Source organism: Lampris incognitus, chromosome 6 (genome assembly GCF_029633865.1).
Source record: "Lampris incognitus isolate fLamInc1 chromosome 6, fLamInc1.hap2, whole genome shotgun sequence".
Taxonomy (NCBI): domain Eukaryota; kingdom Metazoa; phylum Chordata; class Actinopteri; order Lampriformes; family Lampridae; genus Lampris; species Lampris incognitus.
This window is the reverse complement of record NC_079216.1, coordinates 38,083,524-38,107,631: the sequence shown is the minus strand read 5'-3', so window position 1 is coordinate 38,107,631 and position 24,108 is coordinate 38,083,524. Positions and strand designations below refer to the sequence as shown.

General features: G+C 45.3%; 1 protein-coding gene across 1 annotated transcript in view; it reads right to left on the bottom strand.

The window, feature by feature from the left end:
• Positions 1–526: 526 nt before the first annotated feature.
• Positions 527–24,108, bottom strand: part of zfpm1 (zinc finger protein, FOG family member 1) — an 88,154-nt gene continuing 64,572 nt past the window's right edge. Inside the window, exons 5-10 of the mRNA XM_056282076.1 lie at positions 20,236–20,369; positions 7,915–8,017; positions 7,234–7,473; positions 5,760–5,993; positions 5,238–5,480; positions 527–4,594 (exon numbers count right to left, since the gene is read on the bottom strand). Coding sequence (XP_056138051.1) covers positions 1,941–4,594; positions 5,238–5,480; positions 5,760–5,993; positions 7,234–7,473; positions 7,915–8,017; positions 20,236–20,369 — 3,608 coding nt within the window. The 3' untranslated portion in view covers positions 527–1,940. The remainder of the gene's footprint in view (positions 4,595–5,237; positions 5,481–5,759; positions 5,994–7,233; positions 7,474–7,914; positions 8,018–20,235; positions 20,370–24,108) is intronic.

Below are 24,108 nucleotides of genomic sequence, written 5' to 3'. Positions count from 1 at the left end.
AAACACAATCGTAAAATTACACCTTGTAACGACAGTGGTAGGCAGTTACGTATGTGCCATGGAAATCCAATGGTGCATGGGTATTTCAGTTCAACCAACCATCCCACCAGCTTGTACAGACCTCACACTGTCAACACCCATCACTACTCTTGGTTCGGTGAATCAGACAACAAACCGCAGATACATCTCACAGATGCTTTAGGATAAATCAAACTTTCTAAAAATAGTGGTTTGCCATCAGTGTCAGAGCTATAAGTCTTTACAAGTTTACACATTGCATGGTGGAAGGTTGGCAACTTAATTTGTTCTTAAGTGATGGGAGTTGGAGATATTTGTCAGATAAACATCTGACAAATATCTCGGTCTTCCTTCCAACTGTCATTACTAAAAGGAGTTTTATTTGACTGTTGTAAGTGGGAGAGTTTAAACAGCACAATAGCCTAACATTTTTAAACTTCTGCATCCTTCATGTTTTTATAGATGGAGCATATGAGCAGTTATAGTTTTAAAAGAGGTGCTTAAAAAACAAAACAAAAACAAACAAACATTAATTCTACATTTCCCAACCTTGTGTTGGCACGCCTTAACATCTGGGTGGACACACCTTTTCAGCCTCAGTGTGAAAGCATCAGTATTAGAAGATGACCAAACCTTTTTACTATCTGGAAAACAGGCGAGATGGGTTCAAGGAGATGGATCCGATTTTATCGTGTCACTAATTAGACAGGTACTAGAGAAGATCAAAATAAAACACAGTGCTGTCTTTCTAAACTCACCATCAATTAAAGATTACATTAAAGAAAGATAAAATGCTAATGCGATAAAAAGGTTCAGTGTGATCCCAGTGATTACTGCGAGCGATATTACATATCTACACTTACAAAATACACTTCAACACACCCAGATCCAAATAGTTCCTTCGAACAGTATGAAAAATATACAAATAAAAAATACAAATACTCTCAGACACTAGGTAGGTAGTTTTCTGTTGACATGAAATCAATACAGACTCAAAGATAAATATTTCACATTTTTTCTCCCTTGTTTTTTTTTAACAGAGAAAATAAAAAAGTGTGGTTATTAAAGAAAAAAAACTGTGCATTTGGAAATATTATCCTTCTGTAATTGGTAACATTGTGATACCACATATTTGTCTCCAGCTAAAAACACTTTAGCTTTTCTAGTAAGCAAAAAAGAGCCAGTGTTGAAACCAAAAGCATTATAGAATTCTTTTTGAGACATACACTATGCACAGATAATAAAAACATTAACATCATGATCAAGTCTTTTCCACACAGAGAAATCATTCCTCCATTTAGGTCAAGAGTATCGAGGAGCTCAGGAAAAGACTACTTATTCATAATCATCATCGTCATTATCATTACCAGCCAGAAATGCCTCAAACAGTCAGAATCAAATTACTGACATTATTAACAATTGAGATAGAACGTAATACAGAGATGGGTTCAAGACAGCTCTTTCAACATCCCATATTAAAACATTCTGTGAAGCCAGGACGTAAAGAATTTGAACCAGGGAAAATGAGAGTGAGAGCAAATGGATGCAGGGATGAGGGCACAACAGCATGTGTTGGTAGGTAAGACAGGTAAAAATGCAAGGTAGCTAGTTAGACAGCTTGCTAGGTACATAGCACATCCATCTCAGCTCTTAGTGTAATACTAACTTTGACCCATGGGGAGGATGAATATCAGTTACCGTATGTTAGTAACACCACCTGTAAATTCTGCCCAGGGGCAGTGGGCATCAGAGCCCTGCCAGGTGAGTAACAGTCACAATTTCATACATGGTCATGCCAACCACGCCCCACTGTGGGCACACATACAGGAGATTGACAGAAGAGGAAGGAACGTGTGAGCATCTTGGAAGTGACCGAAGGCAAACCTCCGCTCAGGGAAAGAAGAAGAAAACGTTTCCTCAGCTCACTTGACGTGTTCAGCACTGTGTGAGGAGCAGTAATATTTCTTATGAGCTATGAATGTGGAGAGGCTGCTGAACTTGATGTTGCACAGCCGACAGTAGCGGGAGTTACCGTTCTGGATGGGAGAGACTAGAGGGGTCTTAGGGCCTGCCATAGGGGTCGGGGGAGGAACTGGGGCAGGGTGGGGAGCCATGGCGAGGACTGTTTTGTCAGGAAGGAGGGAAGCCCCCATAGTCTCCCTCAAAGCCTCAGGCACAGGTGACACAGTCAGAGACAGGGCCCTAGTGGGAGACACAGCCAGGGGAGAGCTTGTGGGAGGGGACCCGCTCCCACCCAAGGGGCTACCATTCACCAGTGGGGGAGAGGGGGAGACTGGCTCTCTCTTCACCTGCCCATTGACGTTGTCTTGTGAACCTAATTTGAGCTGGTTGGTAGGACTGGTGGATGTGGAGGTGGAGGTGGAGGTGGGGGTGGGGGTAGGGTCCCTGGGGCTAAGACTTGGGCATGGGCTGACCACACTACCTGGCTGGGGCTGCTGCAGGGTAAGCACCAGACCATGGGCAGTCTTGAAGTGCTCCACCAGGTCACAGGTGATAGCCCTGTTAGGGCAATAAGGGCACACCACTGGGGCTGAACCACCACTGAGGCTTTTGCCGCTGTTTACGGGGGTAGGTACAGAGGTGGCGATGAAAGTGGTGGTAGGGGTGATATGGTTGGGTGATGTAGCATCACAGCCAGGTAAGGATGAGGTGTGAGGGCTAGATGAGGTACCTTGGGCCTGGCTGACCCATTCATCAGGTGATGCTTTAGCCTCCACAGGGTGAAGGAGATCTGGGCGCTCCTGCTGAGGCCTACTCTTGGGAGATGCGGAGGCTCGTCCTTTGAGCCTGTGGAGTTGCTCCATTGTGTGGGGCTGGAGGGTGGTGGCTGGACAGTAGTAGGTCTTATGAGCCAGATAGTTCTCAATGCTGTTGAAGCTGATACTGCAGGCGGTGCACTTGTGGTAGTCAGTGAGGGGCAGGGCGGGGAGAAGGCTGCTGCTGCTTCCACGAGGGGTCTCTTTGAACCGGGGCCTCTTGCTCAGGTCGATTGGGCCATCCCCCTCGGGGCTGGAGCTTCCGGCCGCAGCAGGGGAGACCTCCCGTTTCACAGCCAGGCCAAGGGCAGAAGGGGAAGGGGCCGAGGCAGCAGTGGCAGCAACAGCAGCAGCAGCAGCAGCATTAGCCAGGGCCTCAGTTCTGGCCATGTGGATCTCGTACATCTTCTTCCTCTTGCGTGTGCGGATGGGCTGGGGATGGAAGGCTGCAGTAGCAGTGGCCTTGTTGAGATGGTTGGCCCGCTGATTGGATGGGTCATGGCGTGAGGCGCAGTAGAAGCGTTTATGGACAATGTAGTTATCATGGCGGCTGAAACGAATGTTGCACGCCTCGCAGAAGGTTCGAGTGGGGTCATCTTCCGGGTCCTCAGCTGACGCACTTGCAGGGCTCTGGCTGCCTTCACTTGCCCTTCCCCCACCACCTCCTCCTCCACTCATGCTTCCTCCACCTCCTCCCTCCCCTTCAGAGGAAGAGGACATTCCCTCTTTTGCCATAGGAGTTTCTGTCTTCACATCCACCAGCCTTCTGCTCTCTGTGGCTCCACTTCCCGCGGCAGGCTCTGAGTCGGTGGGCGAGGCAGAGGCTGCTCGGCTGGTTGTTGCACCCTGAGGGGACGTTGAAGAGCCATGTGCCCCACAGGAAGGCACTGTGGCAGGGGCTGTATCCCTTACTAGCCCTGGGCCTGAAGGCGGAGCAGGACCATCTGCCTGGTGCCTGCTGGAGCAGTACAGCCTCTTATGCACATAAAAGTTGTTGATGTTATTGAAGGTGATGTCACACTCAAAACAAGTGGCCCCTTTAATAGGTGGAGTGACTGATGCAGTAGCTGCAGAAGCCCCAGGGGGGTAGAAGGTGGCTGGGGTTGTTTGAGGAACAGCCTGCCCATGTTTCAAACGGCTGTGGACCATTTCAGACATCTTCGCCAGGATCTCAGAGGCCTGAGGCAAGATAGCTGCATCTGGACTAAACATATACTGGGGGAGAAACATTGTCCCTCCTAACACAGATCCTGCACCGCCCACATGGGCAGGGCTTGAACCCGGGGTTGGACTTGTTGGTTCCGCCTTTACCACTGCAGCAGAGGGACTCTTGGGAGAGGCTGAATTCTGGGATGTAGTGGCAGTACTCTGCCCATTATCTTTCTTTTTTCTGGACTCTTCATCGCCATCTGTTCCATTCTCTTTTTCCTCTTCCTCCATCCCCATCCCCTGTTCCTCTGGCTCTGAGTCTGACCGGGGTTCCTCTTTGATCCTAAGGTCCGTGGCTGGAGCATCAGGAGGACTGCAGCCTCGCGGGGTGGCTGAGCCACCATTTGCCCCTGGGCTGGATGAGTCTGGACGAGGTACACAGGCTGGAGGCTCCCTGTCCTGAGGTGAAGGCTGGGGCTGATGGTGGTCGCCACAGGATGCAGCGCTTTGGCGTGGAGTGGGGCTCCTTTCAGCTGGGACCCTGACCTCAAGATGGGTGCGTACATGCTGCTGGAGCTGGGCAGGAGAGTCAGAGTTGTGGCCACACACCTGACACTTGAGCACCACACCAGAGTCTCCTGGACTAAGACCTAACAACAGAACTTAGAATTAGTGGAGCTAAAAAAATGTGTTTTGTTGGGTGAAACAGTACAAAAACAAAAGAAAATAGAGCAAGTGAATTCAGAATAGTAAATTCATTCCAAATCGTACATTCTCTTCTTTAACATCTTGACAGTGGAATACACATGTGACAAACACTCTTAAAGCTGAAGTCTAGGATTTTTCTCCATTAATAAATAGTTGTTTGACTCATCTCGTCCATGGAGTCAGGTAACATAATTCCTGCTAGCATCATTATCATGGTCGAAGATACACACGCTGTGCTTCTGCTGGACAGGTAAACCACCAGTTTTACGACCAATACAGTAGAACAGGGTTCCCATATAGTTGGATGCAGTTTGTAATACTTAAAATTGCTTGTGTTAGCTTTGGTCCAAAGATGCCATTTCTACAACAATGGGAACTGTTTACTGTTGAGCCGATGGCACACAAGTGACAATGGTTGCGACATCTTGTTTATAGTTCTACCAGAGGGAGGAACAGATTAGGGAAATCATGGATTTCAGCTTTAATGAATACCTACATTGTTGCACATGAACATAAAATCAGTTTATTTACTGAAAAAGATGTCTGAGTCACACCAGTAGAATTTCAACATGCAACAGGACTTACCTGTTGTCAGGGGCAGTTTAGGCAGCCCTGGCCCAGGGGAGTAGACCTCACTGCGGGAGCCAGGCTGGCAGACCATGTGGCTGGTGACCAGGTGGCTGTAGAGAATATCCCTGGTATTGGAGATGAAACCACAACCATGACACACGCCATTTAGCATGTCAGTATGGACCTTCAGGTGGCGCTCGCAATTAGCTTTAGTGGTGAATGCCGACAGACAGATGAGACAGACAAAAGGACGCTCACCTGTAGGAGGGAGAAAATGGGTGTGTGTAAGGAGAAACCCTTTTATCAAGACTTTCCTTGAACTGGCTAATGAATACATCTGCAGTTGTAAATAAGACTTTTTTCAGACAAATATTAGATTAGACAATTTTATTGTATCAAATAGGCATCAGCAATCCTCTATGAGCTTACCTTTTTTCCCCCTTAGCTCTTTGAGCACAGCATACATATGCTACGTTTCACCATTACCTCTGTTATTACTACTGCTTAACTACTCTCCAAATAAAGCTTCCTTCTCACCACTGTGTGTGCGCATGTGGATCTCCAATGAGCTGGCACTGGGGCAGCTCTTGTTGCACTGGGGGAAGGGGCAGATGCGCTCGTTGGGGAAGGTCTCTTTGGGCTTGTCCTGTGGCGGAGATGAGGCTGCTGTGGGCTGTTTCTGTCGGCTGGCACAGTAGTACATGAGGTGAGCCTGCAGGTTCCTCTCACTACGGTACCAGATCCCACAGTCCTTGCAAGGGAAGATGTCCTCTGGTGGCAATTCGAAAATTCATACAGTCAATTTGTAGTTTCCGTACAGAAACAAGCACCTTTCAACCATGTTGTGCCTGAGTGATCTGTTAATTACCTGGCCATGGCACTCCCATAAAATATTAATTAGTGAGATTTTGTTTCCTGTATTACAAGTCGGAGGCTTTGGAGTCCATATGGAAATATGTCACATTTGCACAGCACAGCCCACATAAAACAAGCACATGTGTGTGTATACACACAAACTTCAATCTTAAAACTCCTTTTTCACATGATACCTACATGCACCATAAAAGGAAAACCCTGTTTATAGCAGTCATTTTAAGGTTGTCACAGCTCGAAGCACTTGCAGTTATATTGCTCCACGGGTCTCCAAGGCAACAGAACACAAAGGTTCTGGAGAAAGAGCAAGGAGGGGTGTAACAACATGTCATGGGGTGCAGGGAATCAGATAGATCCTGCTTTGAATCATGTGTTATCATCACTAGTTTTGATAAAATCCAGCAATTAACTGGATCCTATGAGTGAGTGCCGGAAATGTCTGATCATGTTGAAATTATTTAGGTAATTCATCATGGTCACAGCTCACTGTGTGTGTGTGTGTGCATGTTTGTATGTGACTATGTTGCTGACATCAGTGCAGCACAATGCCAAAATCAATATTATGAGGGAAAATGTGAGTGACAAAATTACTACGCAGTCTTGGAATGATTCTGGACGTTAAAGAGTTGCAGTGCCATCTTGTGGTTCAAACAGTGAGTTTTTGTACTACTACTGGTCATTTGGAATGTAATTGCTTGCAGGCTGCACCCTGGAATTCATGTGGTCAATAAACAGTGAAAACAAACATGCTGGTAAGGAGAGGAACAGGTCATGAAATAGAGACAAAAAAACAAAAACAAAAAAAAACCCACCACCCCACGATAAGTACCAGAAGATAAAGAAAGGGAGCAAATAGAAGATTTAGAAAAATAAAATATTTTAACCCTAGATGAAAGGGAGAACCATTAACAAGTACAGTAGCTAAGCCAATATAGAAAATAACACAAGAAGACAGAACAAAACAATATGGGTACATGACAAAATAACAACACTGACAAATAGTACAACTGACCCTTGACTTTAGCTATTCTGGTAGTTTTCTGTATCTGTTCAGTCTATGATTTCTACTAAGGAACTTGGCACTGTGCTTTGGCTAGTTAATACTGAGACATTTCCCCACTATGAATATGTCACTCACTGTTAACGACAGCCGTAGCTAAGATGGCCGCCATGCCGGCTTGCTGTGGAAGCAGCTGAATGTCCGAGTGTAGTGCTGCTGGGTACACTGGCTCTTCCTTCACAATGGGATTTTGAGTGCCAAGTGGAGGAGAATGCTGTGCCAGAGGCGATGAAGAGGAGTGTGAGGGGGGTGATAGGTAGGCCAGGAGGCTATCCCCAGCCACAACCTCTCTGGTCACCTTACAGAACAGCTCCTCACCTGGACACAAGAGAGACATGAACTACAGGTCAGAGGGTCAACCTCATACAGAGCTGGAGACAAGAAAGCAATTTCCCACTGATATTTGCTGTCTAAGATAGCTGCCATGTTATTAAGAGAACCATATGATCAAGGCGTTCTGTGTCTGTTTATGATACACTAAATATTTTTCATACAAAGTAAGACAGTGAGATATCCAGCTATACCACCATCCCCAACATTCTCACTGGTGCAAGGAGATAAAAATGTCAATATTAAAAGGCAGTATTCAAATAGCAGGTCCATAAGAAGATAAATTAATGATGATTTATTCATCTTAAAATATGAATGAAAGAAATGAGGATTATCCTTTTGGAACTGTTAGGTTACTTGTAGCACTCTGCAGCATATTGCCATCTCTCTCAATAGTTAGCTGTTGTGAAGGTGCCTGCAGTACTCTACCTTGGCTGTAGATGGTACAGTTGGCAGCGATGGCATCGGAGGTCAATGGTACTCGGTTGAGCCAACAGTCTGCATCTTTACCAACCAAAGTTAGTTTGGGTCTCTGTGCGCGCACACACACACACACACACACACACACACACACACACACACACACACACAATGAAACATATTTAACATTGCCAGTGTGATAAATAAGATCATAGTAACCATCAATTCATCACTCTGCATACAACACAATTAATTATGAGACAAAGGCTATAACCAAGCATAAATAAAGTGGGGTACGTATAAAATGTATATGCCACTCAATTTAACTATTATTACTCTTGATTTCTCTGTTCAATGGTTGCCTAATTTGTAAACATGAACAACCTCCACAATATCACCTTTCAATATTCTCTGAGGGGCAGCTACTGATTTTACAACTTTGGGGACACCGCAGTTTTCATTTTTGTTCTTCTCTGGCTTGGGAGATAGTTATCCACATAAAAAAAAACAAAAACAAAAAAAAACTTGGTAGCCCTAGAGCAGAGGATTGTAATTCGTAAGTTTAATGCCATTTCCTTTAAGCCATCATTTCTTTATCAGGGCCAATATGAGCCCAAAATACAGGCATAATGGCAGTAAAATTGATACCTAGCCATGCAGTGCTGTCCAATCTACAGCTGATGGAAGATATAGTTGACAAAAGGTTGCCACTGAACATGGATAACCACAACGCAAGAAGGAAACGAGTGGAGCGCTGGCTGAACAGGGACAGGTAGAAAAGAGGGGATGGATATAAAAGAAGAAAGGAGAAAAAAGATGAGAAAAGAAAGGAGAGAGGAAGAAAGAAAGACCCCAGGAGGGAGAAGAAAGAGAGAGAAAGGAGATCTGTTGTGGACAGCATGCTCCTATTCAGCCTGCCGCCATAACAAGATCTTTTCTGGATACACTGGACAATGACTGGGACGTCAACAGCCACTGTGTGTGTGTGTGTGTGGGGGGGGGGGGGGTACAAAAGACAGAGAGAGAGGGAAACGGAAACCAAGAGAATGAGATATAATGCAGGAGTGAAAGTCAGTTAATACCTAACACACACACACACACACACACACACACACACACACACACACACACACACGCACACACACACACACACACACACACACAGGTGTGCGTCTTTAGTACAATCTTCTCTTTGTTCAAATGAGGCTCCATGAAGATTCCTTCCAACATTCGCTCCCAGGACACACCAGGCTTATCCTGTTTCCATGTAGCTCACACACTCACACACACACACACACACACACACACACACACACACACACACACACACACACACACACACACACACACACACACACACACACACACACACACACACACACACACACACACATTTTTGTTTCCAATTTACTACACACTCAGCCATTGTCAGCTCTAACTAATAATTTCCCCTCATCATTTGTCAAATATAATCATCTCTTCATGTAACAAAACAATTTACACTAATATTATCTCATCCAAAGGCCTTATAAACAATGTTTTCCAACAGATGGGCCTCAACATGAGTGTGACTGCAGACACACAGGAGCCTATACAGCAGAATGTTGTGTCATCTGTGTATTGGACTGTTGATCTCACGAGATATCCAGATGACAGCTGAGCAAGGTAATGTAGTACTGGCAAATGCACACAAGGTGGCAGTAGCCACTCAATAATAGACCTGGGAGTCCTGAGAGCTAATGCGGTTGTGAAACTTAGGTAAGCAGGGGTGAACCAAGTAAATTGCTTGTCTCGTCTTGTGTGTGCTGCTTTACCACTTTCTTAAATGAAAACTGGTAAAGTGAGTTTATTGTGTCATGCAAGGGGCCAAATCGCAATTCACTTTGTGTAGCATTCTGACTGTCAACATAATGTCCAAGAAGTACAGTCAAAAACGAGATAGGTGGGTAATACTATTGTGCTTGGGGGGAGGATGAACATTTTAAACCAAAACAGGGTAATGCTTGCTTGCCAGGCCCTATCTACTTCTCTAGGTAGAAACATAATTACACTTTAAGACAGTGTGATCATGGAAAGCCACATGAGCGAGGAGCTGAGAGCATGATGCACACACAGTGGCATGTTTTACCGATTTAATACGTAAAAGGATTCCCGAGGGTGAGGAATGCTCTTGTTGCACATGCATCTGAGCTTGATTTTCTCTCTCTACGATGATCTATCCAAACACTCTTTCTCCTCCTCGCTACCTTATCCCAGTCAGAACAGTAGAGGGTAGGACAGAAGGAAGACTCTCCTCCGCCTGTCTAATGCCGTCTGTTGTACAGTGAAGATTGAGGCAGGCCGTATTGTATTTCAGCGCTGATGTGGAGATATGGCTTCTTTTGTTTTAATTTGTAACCCAATGCCGGAGCCGTCTGAGCTCTAAGTACCGCTAATTTGTTTCAGACTAATTCATCACAACCACAGCTTTGGAATTCACCATGATTAGCCAGTGGGGAGAGTTCAGTAGTGCACAGTGGAAAACACATGCACACACACACACACACACCTCATAGAAAGAGACAGAAAAACAGACAGAGAGAGAGAGAGAGAGAGAGAGAGAGAGAGAGAGAGAGAGAGAGAGAGAGAGAGAGAGAGAGAGAGAGAGAGAGAGAGAGAGAAGGGAGCAAAACAGAGAAATCACTCAAATAGGTACACACAAACAGACTGAGTCAAAAAATTGTATAATTTGCTTACAAAACGATGTCCTTCAAAGCTACAGAATAAAAAGTTTACAGCTACAGCTAATTAGTTAATCATTGTTAGTGTGAAAATAGCCCACCATATCATCCATGAGAATGAAGACAAAGGGGTTCGAGAGGACTGCAGCTGCCATTGGCTCTGTATAAACGCAAGAAACAGCTAGAGGGGAGAGACTGTACAATGCCAAGTTTACCCCAGGATCAGATGAGTGAGATAAGGGGCCCAGAGTCAGAAGGACTGAAGGGAGATGTTCCGATCATAACAGAAGCCTGCTGGCTCAGGACTCGTACAATTCAGGAAACGCTACTGTAGCTAGCACGCACATGCATACACAAAGCATGGGATTATGGTCACGTGCGCATAGAAAAACACACAAATACACATGCACGAATCACATGACACGACCACATACAACTCACACGCACATAATCACCTGAATAAATGATACACACAATCGCACAAAATCAAATTCTCATCAAACTCTCTCATTCTCATACACTGCGATTCAGTCTCCTAACACATACACAGACATGGCTTCAAAGTGAGATAATAAGAACCAAAGAGGCACAGGGCCAGATCACAGTTTGATGAGGGTATGTGTGTGTAATTAACCAAGCCAGAGGAGAATGCAGATGCCAGAGATGTGGGGGTGAGTTAAGGGAAACGGAGAGGCCACCGGATGGTTTCAAAATCCTTTTCACTTGTTTTGGCCTGACTCCAGATTGACAATTACCTTGAACCAAACAGCGATGCCACCCCAGCAAGGTGTTTCCACTGGCAAACTACAGTTCATGAGACATGTTTGCTTTGTTGTCCAGCCAGTAAATTTCTCATTTCACATGATTTTCCCAACACATGCAAAACATACTCTTTTAATGTATCCATCCATCCATTATCCAAACCGCTTATCCTGCTGTCAGGGTCACGGGGGATGCACTTTAAGAAATATTCTACTAAACTGAGATGGACAATTCCACAATTTTTGTTAATTATTTTACCCAAATTAATTTTTTCTCCCCAATTGTACTTGGCCAATTATCCCACTCTTCCGAGCTGTTCTGGTGGCTGCTCCACCCCCTCTGCCGATCTGGGGAGGGTTGCAGACTACCACATGCCTCCTCCGATACATGTGGAGATGCCAGCTGCTTCTTTTCACCTGACAGTGAGGAGTTTCGCCAGGAGGATGTAGTGCGTGGGAGGATCACGCTATTCCTCTCAGTCCCCCCTCCCCCGAACAGGCATCCCGACCGACCAGAGGAGGCGTTAGTGCAGCGACCAGGACACATACCCACATCCAGTTTCCCACTCACAGACACGGCCAATTGTGTCTGTAGGGACGCCCGACCAAGCCGGAGGTAACACGGGGATTCGAACCGGCAATCCCCATGTTGGTAGGCAACGGAATAGACCGCCACACCATCCGGACGCCCTACTCATATGAATTTTAGCATTTGTTGCTCTGAGTTCAGTTTTCAGTTAACGTCCTATTAAAGTTAGTTGGACCTCCTCTTTAGGTTGGAGTAAAGCACTGTGTTTTGATAGTGTTTCCCTTACAGAAACATACAGTCAAGGGGCTGAGGTGTACCTTTCTGAGCGATTGTACAGTGCTAAATGCGAAGAAGTGGACAAGGACACATACTGACAAAATACACGGATAAAAATAGAAAAAAACAACAAAAGTGAGAGAAGGGGAATGGGGCGAGAGACAGAACAGAGCGCAAGATAAAGTGGGGATGGTGAGGGATGGAGGGGGGGAGGCAGGAGGTATGACTGTGGGACAGAAAGTGACAAAATCCGGACTTTGTGGCTGGAAAAGACTGAAATGAGGGGAGAGGTGTGAAGAATGGGAGAAACAGGAAATGGAAAGCGATGGCCAACGGAACAAGGCAGAGAAGAAGGAGTTGGAAGAGTGTGGGGAGCAGTAGGTAACAGAAGTGTTGAAAGTAAAGAGGAGATGGAGGAGGACAAATGCAGCACATCAAGGGATGTGAATAGAGAAGAGTAGCAGAGGTGCAGACTCCACAGCACCCACCCTTCCATTTAGCCGTTTGTCAATCCATATTTCCATTCTCTCATCATACTTTTCTTTAACCCCTTCTTGTCCTCTCTTCAAACTCCCCCATCTGACTAGCTCTCCATCCATCTTTATATCTGCCTGCCATTATCTAGTATGTCCAACCAATTCATTTCCTCAAACTGCCCATCCTTCTGTCAATTCAGTCTGCCTGCTGGTTGATTAGTGGGCGGGGTGGGTCAGTGAGCTGTCATGTCTTTCCAGGAGTCGGGAGCCACACTGCACGAGCGCTGCTTTAAGCTCCTCAGCTGGAGGAGAGTCTTTGAGCTGCAGTCTAAGCCCCGATGCCCGGACCCTGGTCCCCTCATGAATATTAACCAGCCCCGAGCCTGGCTTTAATCTGCCTGATCCCTGCGCTGCTGCCGCCGAGACGATAGCGAATCTAGTTATTTGGTCTGATATTAACACACACATCCCCCCCCCCCCAAACACACACACATTCCTACCCATCCCATCACCATCCCTGCTGAATATGCACCCATAGGCACAGATACAAACAGTGTATAAGCACAAACCTGCATGCAGATGCCCACCGTTCACTCATACACCTACCAAAACACAACATCAACACACATTCACAGATACACTACACACCGCTTTCTGGCCATTCCAGCCCACACCCCCACCTCCACACCACCTCCAGTGCAGCCTGCAACGCCCTGTCCTTATCATTTAAAAAAAAAACTTCCTCCTCCTTTGCCAATAAAACAAATGCAAACGATGTCAGGCTGATTTCATTTCTTCCGTTATTCGTTTAATCAGTGTCAACATGGATACACAATTCTCTCTCTCCATCTCTGAGCAGCAATAATGACAGTGATAATGACAGGCTGGTAACCCCCAAGTGAAACCCCATCTACCCCCCGTGCTAAATTATAAACTTTGAATAAAGAGGAAGAAATGGTAAACTGCTACTGCTGATCCCTCGTCCCCATCCCACCTCATCGATGAAGAGATTAAGTTCTCTTCTACTGTTAATAACCACAGCTGCACTGCCCCCCCTGGGGGCCGAGTGTTCGTATATGCAAATCAGACCAATACAGCCACATTTATTTCAGTGTCTCACTGGTCTATACTGTTAAACATCTCTTAACATGGTTTACACTTCCTCGATCGCCTAAACAGGATAGCAGTCCCATGATCGTTAAAAAGCATATAGGCAAATCATGGGAAGGCAGGGTGTGCTTTCACCTGGCTTCTGAACTGCGGATAAGTGACCATAAACACAACCTTGAGATGATGTCACGGTTCATAACGGCTTTTTGAAAAGGTGTCCACCTCTTCAGAAGCTCACAATAGTACAAGACATGTTGTGTCCTTCCGTTAGACAATTTAGTAACACAGCTGAGCATAGGAAGGGAGGGTGCTGGGGAGCAGAGTCATTGTTGCTCCCCCCGCCTTATCTTTTCCACAGGTTGCCTTATGCATGCATTCATTCATTCATTCATTCACTCACTCGTGTTGTCTCTCCGTCACTCGCAAAAAATCATTCAATCATTCATCCATCTTCCTGTCTTCTCAATTTTCACTTTAATTCCCATGTCCCCTCCTTCCTCTTGTCCACTTTTTTTTCCTTCATCTCTCCAATCCCCTCTCTTCCTCTCCCTCCCGCCTCTCTCATTCCTAGACCCCCCCCTTATCTCTCTCTTTCTCTCTCTCTCACTCAGTTGGTCTTCCTAACTCTGCTACACAGGAAATGGTTTCTTTCCCAATCCAGGGGGTTGGAGGGGTGCTCACTGTCCCAAACAAAGAGGTCACTGTGTGAATCCTCCCAAAATACAGAGAAGAAAAGGAAGGCAGATAAAAATCAGAAACCTGCTCTCATCCGCCTCTCTCATACCCACATGTGCACGTGCTCACATGCACGTGCACGCACACACATGCACACACACGCTCCTTTGCACACACATGGAAAGAATTTTTCGAACAACATTCACCAACTATGCAAATTATTCCACATTCCACATAACACAGTATGCATCGCTGTTCAACTGTAGTGCAACTGAAAACCACTCCCTCACGCACACATGCTCACCTACAGCGGCGCATATCAGCACACACCTCCAAGAAAAAGAGGAGCCAGGTTTGATGAGCTGCATGCAAATGACATGTAAAATATAAAACTGTGATACTTAAAAGGGGGGCTGAGATAAGAGATTTGAAAATGAGGCACTCTTGGAAAGCGGGCTCCTGAACTGCCGGAGATGAGGCTCAGAGATAGAGAGGATAGAGGTTTTCCCTCTCTCCTCTTCTCCTCTCCACTCCTCCACCCTGCAGAAGCCAGTGCAGATGACAGGGAGATGCAGATACCAGCCAGTCACTGCCACTGAGTGATGAGAATGAAGCCCCCCCCACACCCCACCCCATCACCACCCTCCTCTAACCCCCCCCCTCTTTCCTTCCCTCCCTCATCTTCTCTTTCCTTCTCCAGTGATTCACCTTTCCCCATTTCTCTCTCTTTCTCTCTCATATTTCTTATACATCTCTTCCTTCTGCTGTTTTTCTATCTATTAGTGTTCTGTCTTTCACGGTCTCACCCCCCCCCCCTTTCCAGTCATTCCTTCTTGTCTGTCAGAGGCAGAATGACAGACAGGCGGACAGCTGCTGTCATAGTTTGGGCGAGTTATGAGACAGGGGAAGGTTGAGGTGCCTTATATAGAGCAGCTAGATTCCATCTCTGCAGCTTTCCTTAAGGCCGGGATACACAAGACAACATTTTGAGGCGGTATGGTTCGACGTTACTTCCTTCATTTAGGGAGGAGAGTTTTAATATGGAGGACACTGCGAGCAACAAGGAGCCAAACTATGATGACAATTTTACTCATTGTTAGCTCAATTTAATCCAAGATGCCCTGAAACACTGCCTTAGCATACATTTTACATCATCATCCCCATAGCGCAACCTTCATGACATCGCAGACAAGTGGACGCTACAGTGGACTCCCATGCTTTAGTTCCAATGTACCACCAAAGTGACACTTAATTCTTTGGTGTCCTTTCATAAAGCCTTGTGTATCATTTTCTTTCAGGGGATAATCAAGGAAGGTGTTTTACGCTTACTGTAATCCCAGATTTGTCATCCTCTGAAGGAGTACCGTTTTAATTAACATTCTAATTTGATGGGCGGAGGAGACAGAAAAACAGAGAGTGAAAGACTGTTGATGAACCCAGATAAATTTTAAGTTCAGATAAACGAAAGATCTGAACCAGGATGTAAACAAACCGGCTCACAGACAAAAAGAGCGAGAAAGCCAATCACGAAAGAGGGAGCAGTGCGTGAGCAAAGGAGATGCTGCTCACCTTCACTCGTCCTTCCAGGGGAGCAAGGGAACAGGCGAGTAGAAAGGGGAGAGGAGATAGAGTTTGGGGGGGGGGGTGAGACTACCCAAAAGTGTGTTTGAAAGCCGTGGGTGGCGCGCCTTATCGCCCCAGTTCTCCTGGAGAGATTATTGGGGGATTAGTGCGAACGCTTGTTTCTAAAACATGATGAAAAGACGTTCGGCGTGTGATAACGCTTTGAACTCCCCTACTCCGCTCCTTCTAGGATCGTGCCTTCAGGCTTCCGTTCCGCGAAAGACGGGGGTGAGTGTGTATGTGTGTATACATGTGTGTGTGTGTGTGCATATGTGTGTGGTAAACGAACAATAGCAAAAATGTTGTGAGTGCAGCTACTCGTGTGATGGAGCACCGTACAGCAGAGGGGACTTTGGCTTGGACCTCAAGTGTCACTTCCAAAGAGCAGCAACAGCTGCAAGTCAAGGTGCACTCGCTCCTGGTGAAGTGTGTATGACAATGCCTATGCTAATTGCATACTTTTTCTTCAGGTAAACTGTTAAGAGGCCCTCTAAACCAACACCCGAACTCCACCCATTGGGGAAAAAAAACAAAAACTCATCTCTGCAGAAATTTTGCAACAATCAAGCAACTTCAGCCTAATCAAGGACAGTTACATTATCAGTTAATTAAACCAGGATCCAATCAGAAAGAAAAAAAGATATATCAGATTTGTGTGTGATCCAATCAGACGGAGGGAGGTAGCGTGCTCTCTCCTGGGTTGCCATGGGAAGCTTGCTAGAGAGGACCTGGTGGTTCACTCAACCAAAAAGTGTGGGGAATCAGCAGCCAACTGATCAGCTGATCAGTAAACATTATTATACTCTGTTCTAAAGTCCAACAGCCATATCAGCCAGAATATATTTAAATAGATAAATGGTTTTACACCTCTTTCTCAAGAGATGCAAATTACATGATTTCCATATGACACAGGCCAGTTAACATGCCGCTAATCTAATGAAGATCTGTTAGAGAGAAAAAGAGAAAGAGGTCTGGATCTCATCCCTCTCTCTCTCTTTCTCTCCCCATCTATCTGTCTCTATTTCTGCCCCACCCTGATTCCTTCCAACTGACAAACTCGCCCTCGCCCACACAATCTAAGATATACTAACCAGTATGTTTATATACATTATAACTGACTTTACAAAGTCTGTCAAAAAAGGCCTTGATTTAGTTATGTGTATATTTGTATGTGAATGTTTGTGTCTGTGGTATGTCTCTGTATATCTAATGATATAAATACAGTTTCATATGCATGCGTGTGTTTATGGTAACCTCTGTGTGTGCTTGCACATGAGCAAGTAAAAAAAAAGCGCTACTTGATCTGGTTGTGTTGCTGGGTAGGCCTCATATTAAAATGATAGCTTATCTGGTTGAGCCAAATAAGAAGCAAATTTGTTCAGAGAGGAGTTGAGCGAGAGAGGGTAGTGCTAGAAGGGCGCTGTGGGACTGCCAAGTGGGCCATGCCAATCTTACCCAGTGATGGAGGGCACAGCCTCGGGGCAATACAGAGTCCAATATGGCTGAGGGCCGTGTGAGACAGGTGGCACAGGTAAGATAGAGGGTGGGGGTGGGAAAGAAGTGGAGCTATTAAGGATTTGGAGCATATTTGTTGAGCTTATTTCTCTCATGAAAAAAGATGAATTATGAAACGGATGATTAAAGCACGTCCAAAACCGCAAGACGGGAAGCAGACAAGATACAGATGTGTAAGGAATTGGAAATGCCAAATGTCAAACTGAAAATTTCAAAAATGAGGAATCCCGCATTCTTTCAAAATGACAGCAGATATGAAACAGTACCTTGAAAAATAAATATTTTCAAAGCTTTCAATCCACTGAGTGATAAAGGAACAGGTCCTGCTAAAATGGATCTATATTGTGATTTAGAAGGAAACCCTTCAAACACTGAATGGCTTAGGCTCTTAGCAGACTAGCAGGGGATGAGTAGTTTTGTCCTTCTAGTGCACTGAGGATGGCCCTGACCCCCGCTGACCTAGGGGGAGGGAGGGAGAGAGAGAAAAAAGGAGGATGAGAGAGATGGAGGGAGGGCAGAGGGGAGAGGATGTGGAGTGACAGGGGAGGAATGTGAGATTACAGCTACTATCTCTAGCAGATAGCGAAGGTCCGACTGCTCACTCCTTCAGCCCTCAGATAGCAGAGAGGAGAATGAGAAAAGTAAAGAGGGAGAGAGACAGAAAAGGGGATACAGACACAGATAGAGATGAACTGAGAGAGATGATTACACAGGGAAATGAGAGAGGGGAACATAAAAAAGGGGTGCAGTTGTCAAAAAAGGACAAAGGAAAAGTTTTGTTTTTTTGTTTTTTTTGTTTAGGGGAAGAGACGAGATGAGCAGAGAGAAGGAATAAGATGGTATGAGCAACGGAAGGGAGGAGAGGAACAAAAGGTGATGGGTGACTGTGGAGTGTTTGTGGGTGCCTGCGCATGTGCACACCCAAGCATATTTATCTCTGTGTGTGCACCGCACGCATGCGCTCGCTCAGGACCTCTGATAATAAACGAAATCTTAGAAATGAGAGCCTATCAAGCAGGAATCAATCATTGGGGTTTGTTGTTCAGGAGGATGGCGCCACAATGAGATAAAAGACAGGCGGACGTCTGGGGAGCCAGGAGAGCTGGGGGGCAGGCAGACGGAGAGGAGAGGAGAGGAGAGGAGAGGAGAGGAGAGGAGAGGAGAGGAGAGGAGAGGAGAGAGGAGAAGAGGAGAAGAGAGGAGAGAGGAGAGAGGAGAAGAGGTCCAGTAAAGAGAGGAGAAAAGAAGAGACATTAGGAACGGAGTGGAGACTAGAGAGGAGTTGATAAGGAGAGAAGAGGAAGAGAGGAAGAGTGAAGAAAAGCAGCATAGAAGGGGGGAGAGAAGAAAATGAATAGATGTATTAAAGGGAGAAGAGGAAAGAAGATCTCAGTAGAGAGGATAGGGGAAAGGGAGGAGAGGTCTAGTCTATTATGTTTTGGTCATTATGGTTGTTCAGGGTGGACAACTGGAGGATGGGAGACATGTTCCAAGAAAAGTCAGGTTGGAAATACTTGAAAACGGATTGGGTGTGACTGAACTAAACTACAGAGAGGAGATTTGGGTTGTTGTGACATTTGGTTACACGACAAAATGTTAAAAACAAAAACAAAACTGGAAGATAACAGAGGGGTTAAGTACAATAGAAGCCGAGACGTGATAGCCCAGATAGACAAATAGCCTTTGTTATGAGGAGAAAAACAATGTGCCTGTGTATTCTGGCATGTTTATTTGTCAAATAATTTAGCATGGTGTGTTCATTTGTGTGTAGGTGAGTGTGTATGATTGATTATCCTACTTTGTTAATGTGTGTGCACAGGCAATTATGTATATTTTTGCCTGTGTACATGCAAAAATGCATGCATATCTCCGTGTGTGTGCATGTGTGATGTGCCTGTTCAATGCCAGGAAGCCTCTCCCAGCATCTGTATCACATGATTAGATGGACTTAGTGCACATGATGCACAAGACCCAGTGTCTGATAGGCTGTATCCGGTCCCACACACTGTTCCCAGGGAGCATCCACAGTACACATCTTCACACACACACGCATGCAAACACATACGCACACACTTTCATTTTTCATTTCCAACCACTGACTCACACATAAGTGATGAGATGTTTATTTGCCCACTCTTTTTGTTATTGAACCATCTGACCCCTGATCTTTACCTCTCCACCAACCCCGGGTCAGTTATCAAGACAAACCCAATCAGTTAGTTTGAGCATGAATAGGAGTCTGCCAAGGAGCACAAGACGGAACATGGCTTACTCTTTTTTTGGGGGGGGGGGGTCAACCTTATTGGTTCTCTTCTGCCAGACTAGATAACTACTTATAGGACATAATAGGCTTTCTGAGACTGTTATATATAAATTTTCTCAACGTTTCATAATTATCACAATTTATCCTGCTATATTTTAAAATACATGCCACAAGAAACAAACTGTTTCTTGGGGTTGAATAATATCTGTGACAAATAATCTCAATATGCAATGATTAAACATTCAGAAAAAATAAACAAAACATGTTTTGTGTCTACAATATAGTTTAAGTAAATTGTTACTAATAAGTCGCTAACAGAACATTTAGGGATTAGCGCAACAATAGCGTTTGAGTTGTCTTTCTGCTAACTCGGGCTCCTCACCTCCATTTCCAGGTCATCCGTGCTGTCTTCTGACTGGAGGACTCCTGGGTAAGGGCCCCACATTGTGTCTGGCTGAAGGTCCCTGCTAGCCACCACTCTGGTATCGTTACCTCCTTCATTTAGGTACAAATCATCTAGGGAGAGAAAGACATATGTAGACTAATCAACAGCTGAATCACTCAATAGGAAGAAAGATAAAGAGAGCAAAAGGAAAGGGGGGTACATGAGAGAGGAAGAGTGATAGCTGCATATTGAAACATCAGCCAGGTTTAATGAGTTCACGGCAAACGGCAAAACTGAAGTGCACTAGAAAACACCAGCGCCATGCCTGGAGTTTCTAACACCAGGGGGAGGTTGATACAGACGGAGCATTTACACTCCACTCCAATTCAAACAGGGGAAAACTTCTTGTGCACTTCCTGAAAGTGATAACCGTAGAAGAATGGGAGTGAAGGCTGTGGTCTGAGTCTGCTACAGCCCAGATAGAGCCAGATAACTGAACCACGGTGAGAGACATGGAAAACTAATCTATCCATAAAAAAAGAAGAACGGACAGATTGGCCAACAAGAGGGGCAACTCTCTCATTTTAGACAAGGCTATAGACTGGCCACAGATGTGGAAATTATTGAGTTTGGGCAATATTAGTGACTCCTCTGCCAGGAACTCATGATTGACTGGATGGGATTAATAGAAACTCCTACAGTTAGATGACGAGCCTTGGGGGTGGCTTCTGGACATGGACAAAGACTGTCTTCCTCTTTTTCTATAGCTGCCTGTATCTTCGTCTCTCATCCCCCCCCCCCGCTTTACCTGTCTGTCTGTCTCTCTCCTCATATGTTGCCATCCTGCTTTTGCCTGTCTATCTTCCTCCACCTCTCTTTCTCCAATTCTCTCTTTCATAGACACACACATACCAAATCTGCCCCCCACCACCCACTACCACCACCCACACGCCTCCCTCCCTCCTCGTTTTCACCATGGTTCAGGCAAGTGTTTCGGGGGTCGGTCTAAAGTGGCGGGGCCGATAAGAGTGTTTGTCTAACACTCTCCATGTCAAAACACTCATCTATCTTCTCTGTATCTATCCCCAACAGAGAACAACGGACAGACGCTGATAAAATGGCTTTCCCACAGCCGGGGGTGAGGGGGTGGAGCGGTGCAGAGGGGAAGAGAGGAGGGAGGAGGGAGTGGGGGGGGGGAGTTGAGGGTGGAAGAAAATGAGAAGAACATGAGGTGGTGCAAAGGGCCTGTTAATTAATACTTCTTTTAAGTGTGCATGCCAATGAGCAGTCAAATGGGATGAGTTTGATCGCTGAAAGGCTTATGATAAAGAGGGTATGGTCACCTCAATGCGCAGAGCCACAATGACAAAACACACCTGTACACAGCATACAATGAGCACGATGGTGAAAAGTGCAAACAATTATCCATTTCAAAAAAGAATCAAGTCAAGCTACAGCGAATCATTGTGTCCCAGTAAATGCCAGATGCAATAGGAGGCAGCCTTATCTGCTGCACTTGGGTCAGTTTGACCTAAAATGTAAAAAAAAAAAAGCCTTTGGGATAGAACACAGGTTCAAAGATACTGTTGAAATATAGCAACTGTTACTCAATAATTGAAATCAATAATAGCAGATAAAATGTCATATTTGACTCGTTAGCTGTAAGGCCTACAAAATGTGATAAGCTGTCAGACACACTGAGGGGATGAGTCAAGCCCCAACCCAAACCCGACTCCCGCTTGATCACCAAGTCTCCCTGGTCTAGTCTTACCTGCTAACCCTGTCAGTGTGAAGTCCAACTTCTGTCTAACCAGTATCCTATCTCCCATCATCCAGCGGGGCCTCAGTTTGGCCACTCTGACCCTCCTTATCTCAGCACTCCATCAATGTCCAGTCTCCGTGCCATTGGCCAATCCTAATCATGATTACTTATCAACTTGACTAGCTTCATTGACCCTCGTTGTGAAATGGTCTGAGGATTTGACCTCAGTCAGCCAACACAGATATTAACTTATAAACACGCCTGACACAGGGATTTGTTTATCAGTTATTAAGGCTCCACACGTGTTATCCAACCCCCTTCCTAAACCGCTGTGTTACATCCTTTGACGTCACTCCTCCTTTGGGCTAGTTACAACGGTTTACTCTGACAGGCATACTTGGTCTTAACACTCAAACTAATTCCATCGTTTCAAGAAAACCCATCCTAATCAATTCAAGATTAACATATCCAAAATGCAATAGAGCCACCATTATTTTCTGACTCTCAGACCATCTTGAGAGCACTTTTCAAAATCAGTTACACCCAATCACCCTAGAGGAGAGAGAGAGAGAGAGAGAGAGAGAGAGAGAGAGAGAGAGAGAGAGAGAGAGAGAGAGAGAGAGAGAGAGAGAGAGAGAGAGAGAGAGAGAGAGAGAGAGAGAGAGAGGTGTGTATGTTGTACTGAGTGTTGGTCGTTATTTCCGGCAGGTTAGCTGTGTTCACTTAGGAAACACTGCTACTTTCCTAATCCTTGTTAATTACCCATCCTGACCACCACAGACCCTCATAATAACCCAACGCTCCTTATCAATATGGCTACACTTTCTGCTACTACACTTGTTGCTGTGTCTGATATTACATCCATCGCTGCTATATGTGTAAAAACCTACCAACACACCTCACACGCGCACGCACGCACGCACACACGCACACACACACACTTCTAATTCTATATTTGTGAGGACCCTTACTGACTTAATTCCTAACCCTAACCTTGACCATCAGAACGACATGCCTAACCTTAACCCTTACTCTTACCCTTACCTTAACCTAATCCTAATTGTAACCTGAACCCTAAAATAACCCCTTGATGAAATGAGGACCAGCAAAAGGGTCCCCACTACAATTGTTAAGAACTCATACTGGTCACATACATGGCTACACAAAAACCCATGACATGTAACCGAGTCTCAAAAAAACAAAACAAAACACAAAAACAACAAAAGGGTGGGTGGTGTATTTATCAATATCATCCAGCTCCACAGAATCCACACAGACTCATTCATTTATCCTTGGCACTGCATTCGCACACAAAACAACACATAGGCCAGATACATGATTACACAGCCCCAAAAGGGCACAGACTGCACAAAAACATCCAGCCTATACACACTATGTGCCCAAACGTGCACCCTCCCCACAATCCTAACACCATCTGCAACAGTGCCACACAAAAAAAACACACACACACACACACACACACACAAATACACATGCGGACACACAAAGCCTTATCAATACGGACGCTTCAGCAGCCACTGGGGCGTCCAGCTTCCTTTGACACGCCACAACAATAAAAAAATCAGTCCATCATTAATGGAATGACTAATGCAATTAACTGATCAGTAGACGTTAGGAGAGGGAGCAGTGGATGTGTGCGGGGGTGACAGAAGGGTCATGGAGGATGGAAGAGAGTAATGGACGCATGATAGAATAAATCATGGAAAGCAGAGATAATCCATTGCTGTAACATTGGGCTACTCCCCATCAAAATACTGAAACCTCAACGTCGGCTTTCTTCACCAAGTGTTCGTCAGACCAAAGACTAGAGATGCACTGATCCGATTCAGATACCTGAATTGGGACATCTGCCAATACTGATACCAGAGTTCTTTTTTCTTGAACATTATCATTGTCATTATCATCATCATCATCATCGTCTGAAGGTTACATGAATCTGTAGTAAACCACACAGCACTTATTAATAAAAGAGCAAAAAATATACAAAAATGCCTTACATTTAAATTCATTCCAAAGCAATTTATTTGAACTGTAGTCTAAGTAGGCTTCACATACACGGGTGTAGGAGTGCAAGTTGCTATGGCAAC